The 15884-nt window shown below is 41.2% G+C and overlaps 1 protein-coding gene across 1 annotated transcript in view; it reads left to right on the forward strand.

The window, feature by feature from the left end:
- Positions 1-6797, forward strand: part of tprn (taperin) — a 72061-nt gene extending 65264 nt beyond the window's left edge. Inside the window, exons 3-4 of the mRNA XM_073052148.1 lie at positions 1654-1781; positions 3357-6797. Coding sequence (XP_072908249.1) covers positions 1654-1781; positions 3357-3419 — 191 coding nt within the window. The 3' untranslated portion in view covers positions 3420-6797. The remainder of the gene's footprint in view (positions 1-1653; positions 1782-3356) is intronic.
- The last annotated feature ends 9087 nt before the right edge of the window (positions 6798-15884 follow it).

Below are 15884 nucleotides of genomic sequence, written 5' to 3' on the forward strand. Positions count from 1 at the left end.
TGGGACACATGCCGCTTAACCGGGACGGGAGACTGTTGCCGAACAGTTTCAAACTAACATCAGTCACTTACACTTATATGACTGTTAGACACTACACTGTGCGTAGAGCAAGTAGCTTTAAAAAGTGTCAGTTGTGTGTGTTTGTGTTCAAAAAGTAGTGATTTTTTGTCACTAATGGTGAGAAATAAGCAGTAAGACAATGCAAAACTCTTTACCTCGGTGTAGTTTCAAGCATTTAGACTTAGATGTCAGAACTGGCTGGGAGTGTACAAATTAGGAACTACTGAGAATTTGAAGGTATTGATAATCATCTTGAATGTCACAATGAAAATGAAGACTGAAGCATTAAGTAAAGGCAGCCCATTATCTGCACATGGTATCTGAGCTGATTTTGTTCATTTAATGTGGCAGCATACACTGGATGAATTTATCCATCGATAACTATTAGGAACTAATGCAGTTTTATTGTAGTGTATTGGTAGTGTTTTAATTTGTTCTGTATTTCATTTAAATATATAATTTGTTACTCAGTTAAATGGAAATAGCTTTTTTATACCCTTTTAATTATTTCCATGAAATTTTGGGTAATCGGGGCAGACATTTAATTGGGCCAAAATGTTCTGGTCCCAACGTGTCCCAATTAACTGGAATCCACTGTATGCAGAACTAGTTGTCTTCAAAATTTAAAAAGCAAATGGAAAGAAGAACAATGAATGAAGAAAAAATGAAATAGAAGTCTTAACTGAGCTATTTTGGTGGTAGATTATTGATTACAATGTACAAGAAGGCAGCTCTTTATAATAAGTATTATGGTCACCACAGGATAGAGATGAGAGTGAGGTCCTCTAAGAATAAAAATTAAATCGCAGCGAATACCATAAAAGAGGAAGTAATGTTATTATGACTGACAGAAGTCACAGGTACATCAGATCATGCTTACTAGAGTAGATCATATGGTTAATTCAGCAGAAGGTTCAGCATTGTGCTGGATGGTGAGGGTAAGTGCTAAATGTAGGAAAACAGGAGTTATTTGAATAGGTTTTGATGGGGTTATTTGGTCTTTCAGTTCCACTGTTCAGTACAATTACGGCTGATGTTGTATCCAGATACCACACTCCTGCTTTCTCTTACCTCCACCTCCCCTTCTGATGCCTTCTGCATCTAGAAGTTGCTCTGCCTCATGTACTTTCAGCAAATTAGCCTCCACTGTCTTTTGGTCGAGAATACTGTTTCTCCTCTTTAGTTAGAAATCTTAAGGTGTTTGATTTTCTAGTAAAGTAGGTAGTAGAAGTTAGCATTGATGTTTGATTATCACCTGTAGTAGTCACAGAAAGTACATGTTGAAGCTCAGAAAAGACGTTTTATGTACTTGCTGCCCTCTGGATGAGAGACTGACATTGATACATCTGAATCACTTTTTGAACTTCCATATAATTTCAGTTCCGTTCTTTTTCCTCGGGTTTTGCAAAGTTTCATGCAGCTTCCAGTCAGTGGATGTGTATGCTGATCTCATCTCACCCACTGTACAGGATAATTTAAAACAAACTTAGCGATTTGATATTTCGCCATTTATGATCTGATAACAATCTTAAAGATAAAAATTTCTTAATCTTCTTCCCTTTCCTGCCACTCACCCTGCCACCTTTGATACAGACCTGTCGAGCTACACGCCTAAACACACAATGCCATTTGATACATGGCAGGAGCAGAAGCTGAATGAAAACTTGTCCAGTGGGGACAGCTTGCTGCAGAATAACGAATCCATGACAGAGGACAACATGGTGAGTTCGTTCAGTGAGGGAGTTTGCCTGCTGGTTGATGTGGTGACCATTATGTTACTAGTGGAGGATAAGCCATAGATTCAACAAGGGGGATCCATAATATTGACAGGAACTATATGCATGTGTATTCTGCAGCGTAACATGGGGTGACAGCCAGTTATAAACTTTGAGGTGAGTAACACGTCAGGACCTCCTCCCTGTTCCCTCGTAAGGGACTATGATGATCTCTTCCAAATTTAGAAAAGGTAATTCAGGGTTATTCCCCAAGACGCAAGTTAATTGCTTTAAAGGATAAACTGTTCAGGGAAGTAAAGAAGAAAGCTGAAAGACAGCATGAGAATTAGGGTTCCACTTCATACAATACAGGCACCTGGACTGAAGTAAAGTCATTGTGAAAAGAACAAATGGGGTTGTAGAAAGGATGTTAAGCCAATGTAGGTGGGAGAAGGATTATTGATTATTATTGGTTACCTAAAAAAGAGGTGCAGGCACTGGAAATGGATGAGCTGGAAGGCCATCACAGAGAACTGGATTGAAGCTGGGAATGAGATGTATCTGGGGAAAAGAAAAGGGGTGATAAAGCTGCAGCAGTGAAAGGAGCATTAATAATTTTAATTTGACATGAACTGGGAGAACTAAAGAGTTCAGATTGAGAAAGGGAAAAGGGAGTTGGGAAACAACAGTGCTTATAAGATTTGTGTGAAAGTCATGGGCACCTGCGCCATGTTACATATCTGGCTCCAGGTGAGTAGATGTCTCATGTAGACTTGAAAAGGTGTTGAAGATTAAAGGAAAAATGTCATTGCTGTGGTCCACATTGGGTGCTGTTTGGAGAATACCGGATATAAGCAGCTTAAGAACCTCACGGATTAAAATCTTCTGAATTACTAAATGAAAACACCCAAATGTACTCAGCTTGACATCAATTTGTGTAATGAACTTTTGACAAAAGAACGGTGTGGGAAGATGTCCTTATTTCTTAGGGAATTTCCTACTGCTGTATTGGTGTCACTGTACCATTGGAAGAGACTGGGACCAGGAACCCAGTGGACAGTGGGTACAAGGACTTGCAACTCGGAAATGGCATTTGGGAGAAGGCTGGGGAAAAGTGATATAAAACGAGTGGCATTATGTGTAAAGATAAAATCAAATGATATAATAGTGAAATAGGGATTATGCAAGTAAAACACGAAAGACTAATGATTTTGAGCTAATTTAAAATTCCGTTCCCTGAGAATATGTGAGTAACTTGGATGAAGGCAATGACGAATGGCTTCTTCACATTTGTTGATGGTGCAAAGTTAGGAAGTAGAGTTGGTAGTTGCGCAAGACAATAGAAATATAAAAAGCCATAAAACTATGGGCAATGCTGGGAACATGAGATCACTCATTGGATTGAAATAACTAGGAAACAGAAAGAAGGAAAATAAGCAAATAACAGAGATAGCACATGGGTATAAAAGAAAATGTAATAAGGGTATTATCATTTTATACTAACCTCTGTCTGCTTCTATACAGTGCTATTTGTTGTTTAATGATGCTCAATACTCACTCTTGTTCCATTTTTATCCTCAGCTCACACCAGCAGACAGCAGCTCCCATTCGGATTACAGTAGTGAACCAGCACTGTACTTCTGATCAGAAGGAGATGGGACCTAGAGACAGTAACAGTGCTTTTCTGGGACAACTTTGCCAGGAATGATTAGACTGGCAAATGCAGGCCACGTGCCACCTGAGATGTGGCCAGGTGCCCTTCGAAAAGCTCACCCTCCCAATCGCTGTTTTTTGTGGGCCACACTTGCATGTCCCAGGACCAAGGTTAATTTCAAGAGAGACTCAATTTGCTTCCATACATTCCTTCAGGTATCTCCTGTGCCTACGAGGAGATCCGTCTCCAGATTACATGTGAGACACAGCGGTGTTTATGTGGCAGCCTTGAGGCTCAGAGATTTTTTTACTGACTCACTGAGTTTGCTATGTTTGCACTTGCTCTTTAAGGGCTCTGACCTGTTTCTAAATCATTCCCGGATACTGCCAGACAATGGACGTTTGAAGCTTATTCTGAAAGATGCTGACTACTCAATTCTTCACTGGAGAATTTCATTTTGTCCTGTCTTTTGTGGCTTTGGCCACCTTTGTCTTTGAATATTGGGTACCGAACTTAGTTTGTGTTCTCAGCAGTTGCTTCCAGTTGTATTTGAGACTGCAATATCATGAAGTGTATATAATGAACCTTTTTGTCTGTAACTTCCATTGTGCCACAGGTTTAACCGATGGTGGTACTGGTCTAAGGGTTTGTCTGTTTTCGTTTTTGTGCTTGTCTGAGTTTCCTTAATGATGTAATTAACCATCCTGGCATTTTTGACTTCCGACTGCCTCCTGGTGAGGCGTAGAGGCTGCGAGAGTGCCAAACCGCTTTGCATTTAAAGGTGGAATTTCTTTATGGAATGAGTTTAGTGCCATGCTTTTACTGGTTAGTTTGGGCAGCGGGAGCGAGTTGCTAAATTCAGAAGAGTTAAGAGTGGCGTTGAATTTTTCTGTGCACCTGCTACTCCTCAGGAATGAAAGTATGTTAATGCCTCAAGTGAGATGTTAGATTTTTGAGAGGCTTCAAACAGTGATCGAGGACAAAGCTCGTCTCTGTTTGTGGATTCATTTAAATCTGGTTTACACGTTCTGTACCCGGCGTACAAAGGTCCTTGTAAATTGGACCTGATATCAATGCCTGCTAATGAGAGCAAAAGTGTGGGAATTGAAGCAGAAATCACTTCTAGGCTGCTTGTGGTATGATGCCACACCTAATTAAGGGATGATTTTGTGTTGATTCGTGCAGACTTTCCTATACAAATAAGAAATTTATTCCCAGATCTTACAAAAAATGATCCTCAAATGGGGGAAAAATGTGAGACCTGAAATTCTGTTTTACTCTTGTCTACTGAAATGGTCATGTGCACTGCTGTAATGGTGAAAGTCTGTAAGACATGCTGCTTTAGCCATTGCTATGGAGGCTGCTGTTCTTTGAGCTAGAATGTGTCAGAGCTGGGAAGCAGTTAATGACAATACTAATTCCAATGCTGCAGTTACTAAAGAGAAAGCTGGAAAGAAAAACTAATGACTTAGATTGTTCTCCAGTCATACTAGCTGAATTGTGTGTAGAAAGATGTTTTGCTTGTATTTGACAATAGCTGTGAGAGGAATGTGGAAAGGTGCTGAGATAAATGCTGGGCTGCATTAGTTGCATGCCAGTTTCCCAATTGTTCAAATAAGTATGTTTCTTAATTCATTGGGATTCGGGGCAATGGACCATGAATGAGAATCCTCAAGACCTGGGTAACTTATCTTCAGTTTCCAGAGAATATGGAATGCAATTTAAAAAGTCTAGCGCATTACAGCTTCCTAATTATAATTGGGTTTAAAATGTTAGATGAGGAGTTGGAAATCAAGCAATTGCACTAGATTAGCTTGATGTTATCTGGTTCTTTGGTGCTCCATAAGGTAGACTTCAAGTTGAAATGTAAACTTGCAGAATGCACTCCTTTTCCCCGGGTTTAAAGCCTGCTTGGGTCGAGGTGATTGAAGAAACCTGTCTGGCAGCTTTATGTTGAAGCTATTTTCAAGTACTCTCCCTGTTCCCCCCCCCCCCCCCCCAAGGTTTTTGGACAAAAGTCTGCGGTCTAACAGCATTTGCAATTTTATTCCTAGTTAAGCAGCCGTCTCCCTCAGGGTGATGAATGAGAGCAAAGATCATCCACAGCTGGTCAGGGATGATGTAGAGGGGTAGGCATTGTTCTAATGCTGGTGTTAAGAGTTGAGGCAGTGTCATAATTGTGTAAAAGGATGCGTGAAATTATTATAAACTGACCTGCACTTTAATACCAAATTGTCCGCTTTGAGACTATAGTCACTGTGTTTGTTTTTCTGTCTGAGGGTGGGTTTAACTTTGAGTGCAAGCTGACTGCCTGTTAATGTGTCATTTATTTAGGCGCAGACGTGTATGAGGTAAAGCCATTACTCATCCACCCTCTGCTTTTTTCCCACTCCCGCCCATGTTCTACTGTAATCCCATGGATTTGTGACACAAAATTAAAAAGAGAAGCACACTGGAAAATTAAAAAAAAATCGTCAGGAGAGGGAACCAGGCTAATCTTTTGGGTAGACTTTTGTGATCAAAACATTGTCGAGCAAAAGATTTCTACCTACGCAATTGACATTTTTACTGTTTTAATTGCTAACAGCACACCTATTTTGAATATATTCTACTTTTATTAATAGAAAGCTAGAGCTTCAGCTGACAGTTTACATTAGAGCTACACGTTTTTGATTAACAGTTCCGAGCACAAGGGGCCTACACCATCTGACCGATCTGAAGAATTTTTGAAGAAAATTAACCATTCTCTCTACTTAAGTCAACACTCCAAATAGCACACTCCAAGTACTCTAAGACCAACTAACAGCATTCTTATTAGGAGAAATTTATAGCTCTGGGTGAGTTGTAAGCATTTTATTCACATACAGTGTTTGAATATAGAGCCTTCTGTGATTTTTGACACAGATCAGCATGTCTGACAAAAAGGTTATCAAAGGAGGGATGAATTCTGTGTGCACATACAAAAACACTTAGAAATTGCTTGGCAAGCCAGGGGAGTGCATCATCATAGATCTGGATGCCAGGGTGAAACTTGTTATTCCAGGAAATTCCATATGCACTATACAATTTTGCACTTAGAGAATGAACTGTAAGGAAGAAATGGAACTTGCCACCGTCCAGTCATAAGGCCAAATGTGTTGCTCTTTTATTAACACTCACCTTTAATGCAAATGCTAAGAAAGCATGTTGTTTAAAAAAACACCTCAATTATGGACATGACAGTCTACTAGCGAAGAGTTTATTTCATTATAGTTATATGCAATGCTTATTTTGATAGAAATTTTGTATTTTTGGTTGTAGATGTAATATAATGATTTATGATTTTCAGAGATGTGATTGATTTAAAATAAAAAAATACACTGGCTATAGCATGTGTGTGAAAAGGCATCAAAAATCAATTCACCTTTAAATGTTGTCGATAAAAACAGCAGGGCACTACTTACTGCTCACATTTGTTCTGACTTGTGGCTGATCAGTAACTGAACTTGACTGTCTGAACCCTGCCTGACGTTTGGCTTAAGTCCGAGTGCAATATTCACAAGTGGTCCAAGCCAAACGTGCAGGAAGTAAGTACATCGTTGCTCAGCCTCTCCAAGCTTCTGCAAGGTTCTGTCATGGTGCTCACATAAGTACGCTTTTAATCTGAAATTTTCTGCCTCAAAATATTCTTTCTGCCCCTGCCACCTGAACTTCTGCAACTTGGCTCTAACATTTGTCTTTTACCAGACCTCTTTACAAAAGGAAAGCTCTTTATCAACCAGGATTCATTATTTTATATACTTAATAACACACCACTGGCCTATTACCTTCCTGGGGGAAAAGAAACAGTCTCTCTACTGTCCTAATACTTCTCATGTCTCTACAAACTCCTTTTGAATGGTCGGTGTATTAGTGGATTAAAAATGGGACATGTGTTCAAACTCAGCAGAATTTAATTTAGTGAATTAAATAAGCCCTTCATAAATATTTGGAGATATGTTTAAATAGGAATAAGGGTCTACAAACCAAGAACTTGACCTTTGCCTAGCTTTCCTGTCCCACTGGCAGTCAGTGGCTCTGTGAAGCACTGTGAAATTGGCTCCAATATAGGCAAAGAAACTTGATGCTATGTGAAACATCTAGTGCCCTGATGAATCAAACTCTTTCATATTGAACAACAAGGGCACAGGATATCATATTGGTGAAGGAGTTTGTTCATTGTCAAGAATATAACAACCAGGTGTGATCGACAGCAAGGGTTAAGAGTGCCAGCAGAAGGGGAGAAGCTAAGTTAATTAGTTTAACAGTGTGGAAGGTTGATCCTGACAGGGGGACAAAGCACAAGGTTACTGAAGTTCTGTGAAGCAGTCACCCTCTCTGTTCTATCTAATGAAAGCAAATACAATGACCTAACTAAAAAATCGAAGTAAAGGGAGACGCACCAATGGTTGTCACTATTGGAGGCTGATCATCCCAACGTGGGATATGTCTGCAGGAATTCCTTAGGAAATTGTTTTAAGTCTAACATCTTCAGTTCCTCCTTCAATGAATTTCCCCACTTTTGACCCTATGTTGTAGGGATATTTTCTGAAGGTTGACAATGTTCAATTCTATTTACAACTCCTCAACATTCGAAACAGATGTAACTAATAAGCAGAAAGCATCATTTACTCCTCAAAAGTGCCAAGAAATTACCATCTTCAACAAGATGCCTAGGTTTTCTTTTTGGAAGCACTACTATTGTTAAGTCCCCCACAGCAACATCTAGGGATTCTCAACCTGTGGTCCATGGACCTCTCAGTTAATGGTCGGGGTCCATGGCATTAAAGATGTTGGGAACCCCTGATCAAAGGGTTCACCATTGTCAAGAAACTCAACTGAGTGAGGTACATAAGTTTGATGATGAGCAGGTTAGAGGCTGAGCATCTAACTGCAAGTAACTTCTTGTATTCTTGACACCCTTAAATTTTTCAAGGCTCAGGTCATAATTACATACTATTTGCCCGGGGAGAGTACAGCTCCAATAACAGTCAAGCAACCCAACCCCACCCCACCCAGGACCATCCAGCCTGCTTGACTGGCACCCCAACACAACTTTGAATATGCAGCCTTTTCACCACCATTGTACTATGACCCCAGGGTACACCAGTTACAACATGCACTATAATTATGTGCCTAGACCACTTTAATAGCACCTCCCAAACCCACAACCTCAGTTAGAAAGGACCAGAACAGCAAGTGCATTAAAACATCATTGTATGTTCTCCAAGTTTACAGAATCTTGACTTGGAAATGTATCACCAGTTCTTCATTGTTGAGTCCAGATAGTGAAATTCCCCAGTCAACGTGTACCACAACCTCTAACATTTAGGGATGGGCAGTTAAGGCTGGTCATGTCTGTGCTGGCCATGTTCCAAGGAGTAATTTAAAAAAAATTTGGCCAGCAAAAGTTTGGGGCCTTTCTATGTTGGAAAGTGAGGAATAAAAGAGCAGATGTTCTTATAGTTGCAATGGAAATGAACCAAAGTTCAAAGTAAATTGACTATCAAAGTACATATGTCCCCATATACAACCCTGAGATTCATTTTCTTGTGAGCATACTCAGTAAATCCAATAACCATAATGAAATTAATGAAAGACTGCATTAACGGGGCAGACAACCAGTGTGCAAAAGACAACAAATTGTTGCCACCCAGGGAAAATGGAGAGTATGTTGGTACACTTGTCTCTCTCCAGAGTGTTCTGAAGGGAAAGGTCTGTTTCAAACACAGAAAATAACCATCCAGCTTTTCTGCAGCTCCCATGATTTTATTTACCTCTGTAAAGTTACCCTTTAGCATCCTATTCTGCAAGGGAAAACATTTACAGCCTATCCAGTCTCTCCTTATAATTCAAGACCTCTGGTCCCAGTGACATCCTTGTGAACCTTTTCTGCACCCTTTTTAGCTTCATGACATCCTTGCAATAGTTGGCCCACCAGAACTGTGCCCAATACCAAGTATAGTGTCATCAATGATTTGTACTTTGTAACATATCCCAACTCCAGTGCTCATTGCCCTGACCGATGAAGGTAAGCATGCCAAACTCCATCTTCACCACTATTCCGGAATATTAAGTGTGTAGTAGAGAAAGGTGAGGCGTAACAAGTGATAAGGAGGACACATGTACAGAGGGATGGTCTGATGGAACATGGAGTTAAATGTGCAGAAAGAATAAGTAAATTTAGGAAGGACAACAAAATTCAAGGGGCGTATAGCCTGATGGGAGTTCGGGGAGCTGGGTTAAGCACAATAGGCAGCAATTTAAACAGAGAGAGGAGAAATGGGCTAAAAATTCTATATCTGAATGCACGAAGTGTCTGAAATAAGGCGGATGAGCTTGAAGCTCAGATGCGAATGGGTAACTATGATGTTGTTGGGATAACGGAGACATGGCTGCAGGGAGATCAGACCTGGGAAATGAATGTACAAGGGTATACGTGCTATCGTAGGGACAGAAATGTGGGCAGAGGGGGTGGGGTGGCCCTGTTGGTGAGGAATGAGATTCAGTCCTTTGCAAGGGGGGACATAGGATCAGGAGAAGTAGAGTCTGTGTGGATAGAACTGAGGAACAGTAAGGGCAAAAAGACCCTAATGGGTGTTGTCTACGGGCCCCCAAACAGTAGCATGGATATTGGGTGCAAGTTGAATAGGGAGTTAACATTGGCATGTGGCAAAGGTAATGTCGCAATAGTTATGGGGGATTTCAACATGCAAGTGAACTGGGAGAATCAGGTTGGTGCTGGACCCCAGGATAGGGAGTTTGTAGAGTGCCTACGGGATGCATTCTTGGAACAGCTTGTACGAGAGCCGACCAGGGACAAGGCTATTCTGGATTTAGTGTTGTGTAATGAACAGGATTTGATAAGCGATCTTGAAGTAAAGGAGCCATTAGGAGGTATTGACCATAATATGATAAGTTTTTATCTGCAATTTGAGAAGGATAAGGGCAGATCGGAGGTGTCAGTGTTGCAGTTGAACAAAGGAGACTATGGAGCCATGAGGGAGGAGCTGGCCAAAGTTAACTGGATGGATATCCTAGCAGAAAAGACAGTGGAACAGCAATGGCAGGTATTCTTGGGAATAATGCACAAGGTGCAAAATCAGTTCATCCCCTGGAGAAGGAAGGATTCAAAGGGGGGAAAGGGGCCACAGTGGTTGACAAAGGAAGTCAGAGATTGCATAGCGTTAAAAAACAGTATGACAGAGCTAAGGTGAGTGGGAAGACAGATGATTGGGAAATTTTTAAGGAACAACAGAACTTAACTAAAAAGGCAATACGGGGAGAAAAAATTAGGTATGAACGCAAGCTAGCCAGAAATATAAAGGAGGATAGTAAAGGCTTTTTTAGGTATGTGAAGAGAAAGAAGATAGTTAAGAACAATGTTGGGCCCTTGAAGAATGAATTGGGTAAAATTGTTATGGAAAACAGAGAAATGGCAGAAGAATTTAGTAAGTACTTTAGATCTGTCTTCACTAGGGAAGACACAAGCAATCTCCCAGATGTATGGATGGGCCAAGGACATATGGTAACAGAGGAAATGAAACAGATTGACATTAGGAAGGAAACGGTGATGAGTAGACTGATGGGACTGAAGGCTAACAAATCCCCAGGTCCAGATGGTCTGCATCCTAGGGTACTAAAGGAGGTGGCTCTGGAAATTGCGGATGCATTGGTAATCATTTTCCAATGTTCCTTAGATTCAGGATCAGTTCCTGAGGATTGGAGAATGGTTAATGTTATCCCACTTTTTAAGAAAGGAGGGAGGGAGAAAACAGAGAACTATTGTCCTGTCAGCCTAACATCAGTAGTGGGGAAGATGCTAGAGTCCATTACTAAAGATGAAATAGTGGCATATCTAGATAGCAGTGATAGGATTGGGCCGAGCCAGCATGGATTTACCAAGGGCAAATCATGCTTGACTAATCTATTGGAGTTTTACGAGGATGTAACCAGGAAGTTAGACAAGGGAGATCCAGTGGATGTAGTGTACCTCGATTTTCAGAAGGCATTTGATAAGGTCCCACATAGGAGATTGGTGGGTAAAATCAGAGCTCATGGCATTGGGGGGAAGATATTGACATGGACAGAAAACTGGTTGGCAGATAGAAAGCAAAGGGTAGCGGTGAATGGGTGTTTCTCGGAATGGCAGGTGGTGACTAGTGGGGTGCCACAGGGCTTGGTATTGGGACCACAGCTGTTTACGATTTACATCAACGATTTGGATGAAGGCATTGAGAATAACATCAGCAAGTTTGCTGATGATACTAAGCTGGGTGGCAGTGTGACATGTGATGAGGATGTTAGGAGAATTCAGGGTGACTTGGATAGGCTGGGTGAGTGGGCAGATACTTGGCAGATGACGTTTAATGTGAATAAGTGTGAGGTTATCCACTTTGGGAGTAAGAACAGGAAGGCAGATTATTATCTGAACGGTGTAGAGTTAGGTAAGGGAGAAATACAAAGAGATCTAGGAGTCCTTGTTCATCAGTCACTGAAGGTGAATGAGCAAGTGCAGCAGGCAGTGAAGAAGGCTAATGGAATGTTGGCCTTTATTACAAAGGGAATTGAGTACAAGAGCAAGGAAATCCTTTTGCATTTGTACAGAGCCCTGGTGAGACCACACCTGGAGTATTGTGTACAGTTTTGGTCTCCAGGGTTAAGGAAGGACATCCTGGCTGTAGAGGAAGTGCAGCGTAGATTCACAAGGTTAATTCCTGAGAATTCTCTGTCTTACGCAGAGAGGTTGGAGAGACTGGGCTTGTACACGCTGGAATTAAGGAGATTGACAGGGGATCTGATTGCAACATATAAGATTATTAAGGGATTGGACAAGATAGAGGCAGGAAATATGTTCCAGATGCTGGGAGAGTCCAGTACCGAAGGGCATGTTTTAAGAATAAGGGGTAGGTCATTTAGGACGGAGTTAAGGAAAAACTTCTTCTCCCAGAGAGTTGTGAGGGTGTGGAATGCACTGCCTCAGAAGGCAGTGGAGGCCAATTCTCTGGATGCTTTCAAGAAGGAGCTAGATAGGTATCTTATGGATAGGGGAATCAAGGGATATGGGGACAAGGCAAGAACCGGGTATTGATAGTAGATGATCAGCCATGATCTCAGAATGGCGGTGCAGGCTCGAAGGGCCGAATGGTCTACTTCTGCTCCTATTGTCTATTATCTCTATCTGTATTACCACTTTCAGCAATTATGTGCACATACCCCTAGCTCTCTTCTACAACACTCTCTAGGGCCCTACCTTTTGTGGTTTAAGTCCTGCCTTTGTTTAACTTATCAAAATGATGGAATCAATAGCCTTATGGCCAAGTTTGTGGATGATACAAAGATTGAGGGGAAGGAAGTATTGAAGACGCAGGGAGTTATGCAGAAGGATTTAGACAGAATAGGAGAATGGGCAAAGTAGTGGCAGATGGAATACAGTGTAAAGAAATGTAAGGCCATGCACTTTGATAGATGCAATAAAAGTGTAGGCCATTTTCTAAATGGGGAGAACATTTCCAAATCAGAGGTGTAAATAGACTTGTGAATCTTTGTGCCGAATTGCCCAAAGGTTAATTTGCAGAGTTGAGTCAATGGTAAGGAAAGTAAAAGTGATATCAGCATTCATTTCAAGATGACTAGAATATAAAATCAAAGATGTAATGCAGAGGCTTTATAAGGTACTGGTCAGACCCCACTTGGATCATTGAGAGTTGTTTAGGGCCCCTTACTAAGAAGGAATGTGCTGGCATTGGAAAGGGTCCAGAGGAGGTTCATGAAAATGATACCAGGAATGAAAGAGGGGCACTTGATGGTTCTGGGTCTGTACTCACTGGAGTTTAGAAGAATGGAGGGAGGGGTATTCTCATTGAAACATATCAAATATTGAAAAGCCTAGATAGAGTGGATGTTTCCTATAGTGGGGTTAGTCTAGGACTGGACGAGACAGCCTCAGAATACAAGCAAGGATGTCCCTTTAGAACAGAAATGAAGAGGAATTTCTTTAGCCGAAGGGTGGTGAAATTGTGAAATTCATTGCCACAGACAGTTGTGGAGGCCATATCATGGGGTAAATTTCAGAATCAGAATCATGTTTAATATCACTGACATATGTCATGTAATTCATTGTTTTGCAGCAGTACAATGCAAAAGGTATACAAATATGAATTACAATAAGAAAAATATATTTAAAAATTAAATTAAGTAAGTAGAGCAAAAATAGTGAGGTAGTGTTCATGAGTTGGTTTATTGTCCATTTAGACATCTGTTGGAGGGAAAGAAATTGTTCCTAAAATAATTAGTTTGTATTCAGGCTCCTCTACCTTCTCTGAGGATGTCCTGGGTAATGGGGGTCTTAATGAGTTACTGTGTTTTGAAGCTGTCCTCAGTTCATGGGAGGCTTGTGCCCATGATGGGGCTGGCTGAGTTTGCAACCCTCCACAGCTTTTTCCAGTCCTGGTCTGTGGCCTCTCCATACCAGGTGGTGATGCAACCATTTAGCGTGTTCTCCGTGGTACACTTAGAAATTTGCTAGTCTTTGGTGACATACCAAATCTCCTGGAACTCCTTATGAACTATAGCTGCTGTTGTGTCTTCATGATAGTATCAATTCGTTGGGCCCAGGATAGACCTTCAGACATCCAAGGACTTGAAATGGCTCACTCTTTCCACTGCTGTTCCCTCAATGTGGATGGGTCTGTCTTGTCTTGACTTCCCCTTCTCTTTCCTTAATTAATTCTTTGGTCTTACTGATATTGAGTGCAAAGTTGTTGCAACACCACACAACCAGCCAATCTTATTCCGGTATTACTTCCTTGTCACTATCTATGATTCTGCCAACAACTGTTGGCAAATTTATAGATGGCATTTGAATTGTGCTTAGCCACAGTCATAGGTGGAGAGAGTAGAGTAGTGGACTATTTAAATTGGAGGTTGATAGGTTCTTGATTAGTAAGGGCAACAGAAATTATGGGGCGAAGGCAGGAGATGGGTTGAGAGGGATAATACATCAGCCATGATGGAATGGAGGAGCAGATTTGATAGGCTGAGTGGCCTAATTATGCTCTTGTATCGCATGGTCATATCTTGCACCTGTGTGAGTTAAATTCCATCTGACATTCCTTAACTCACTTCCCTAATTACTTGTGACCAAAATAATCAGGTTAGAGTCATGAACTGTGGTGGCAAATAAGCAATAGGAGGTTCTATAAATATGTGTCATCAATGAACGAGGACATGAATGCCAAAAAGCAAGTTGAAGCACAGGAACAAGCTCTTCAGTCCACCATGTCTTCACTGAGTGGATGACATTTCCCAAGGTCTCCACAACATAAAGTCAATCTTAAGCCAATATAATGTGAAATAGTAGCTGACAGCACTGGTTATGACAGACTAATTGAACCCAACAATATTACAGCAACAGAGCTGAAGATTGCTCCCAGACTACCTTCACATCCATCCATACTCACAACCAGTGAGGCAGCTTGTCAGGACAGAATCAGAGACAATATTTCAGATCAATGATTTTGTCATTGACCTCAAATGTTTCTCTACAGATGCTGTCTGGCTTGCAGATTGCAGCTTAAGAGAAAAAGGAGAAAATATTCTGACAGGTGTTCAAGACAATGTTCTTAGTAAGTACTTCTGTGGCCAAACAAGGAAGCTGGCATTGCTGGACTTAGTTCTGGAAATGATCCAGGCTAAGCAGAGTATGCATTAGTGGGAGAACATATCGTAAACAGTGATTATAACATTTTGAAGTGAAATGGGAATGGATACAGGCCAGTCCAAAATTAAAAGTCAATTGGAAATGGGTCACAGCATGGAATAGACCATTCTGGCCCTTCGAACCGTGCTGCCCAGTAACCCCCAATTTAACTCTAGCCTAATCACAGGACAATTTACAACCAATTAACCACCTAACCGATACATCTTTGGACTGTGGGAAGAAACCAGAGCACCCAGAGGAAATCTGGGAAGAATGTACAAGCTCCTTACAGGCAGCAGTGGGAATTGAACTCTGGTCCCTGGTACTGTAAAGCGTGCTAACCACTATGCTACCGTACTTCCCAATGTGCCTGTTTCAGTGGGATAAATACAGATCAGGCGCTGGAAAAATATAATAGAACCATTTTAATCTGAACAACACACACAAAGTGCTGGAAGAACTCAGCAGGCCAGGCTGTATCTATGGCAGCATCTTTTGATGCCATGTCCAACCAAGAACCTATCAACCTCTGCCTTAAATACACCCAACAGCCCGGCCTCCACAGTGGCATGTGGGAACAAATTCACCACCCTCTGGCTAAAGAAATTTCTCCACATCCATTTTAAATGGATGCCCCTCTATCCTGAGGCTGCGTCCTCTTGTCCTAGACTTCCCTACCTTAAGGAATATCCTTTTCACATCTACTGTCTAGGCCTTTCAACATTCAAAAGGTTTC

This window comes from Hemitrygon akajei, chromosome 7, assembly GCF_048418815.1.
Source record: "Hemitrygon akajei chromosome 7, sHemAka1.3, whole genome shotgun sequence".
Taxonomy (NCBI): Eukaryota; Metazoa; Chordata; class Chondrichthyes; order Myliobatiformes; family Dasyatidae; genus Hemitrygon; species Hemitrygon akajei.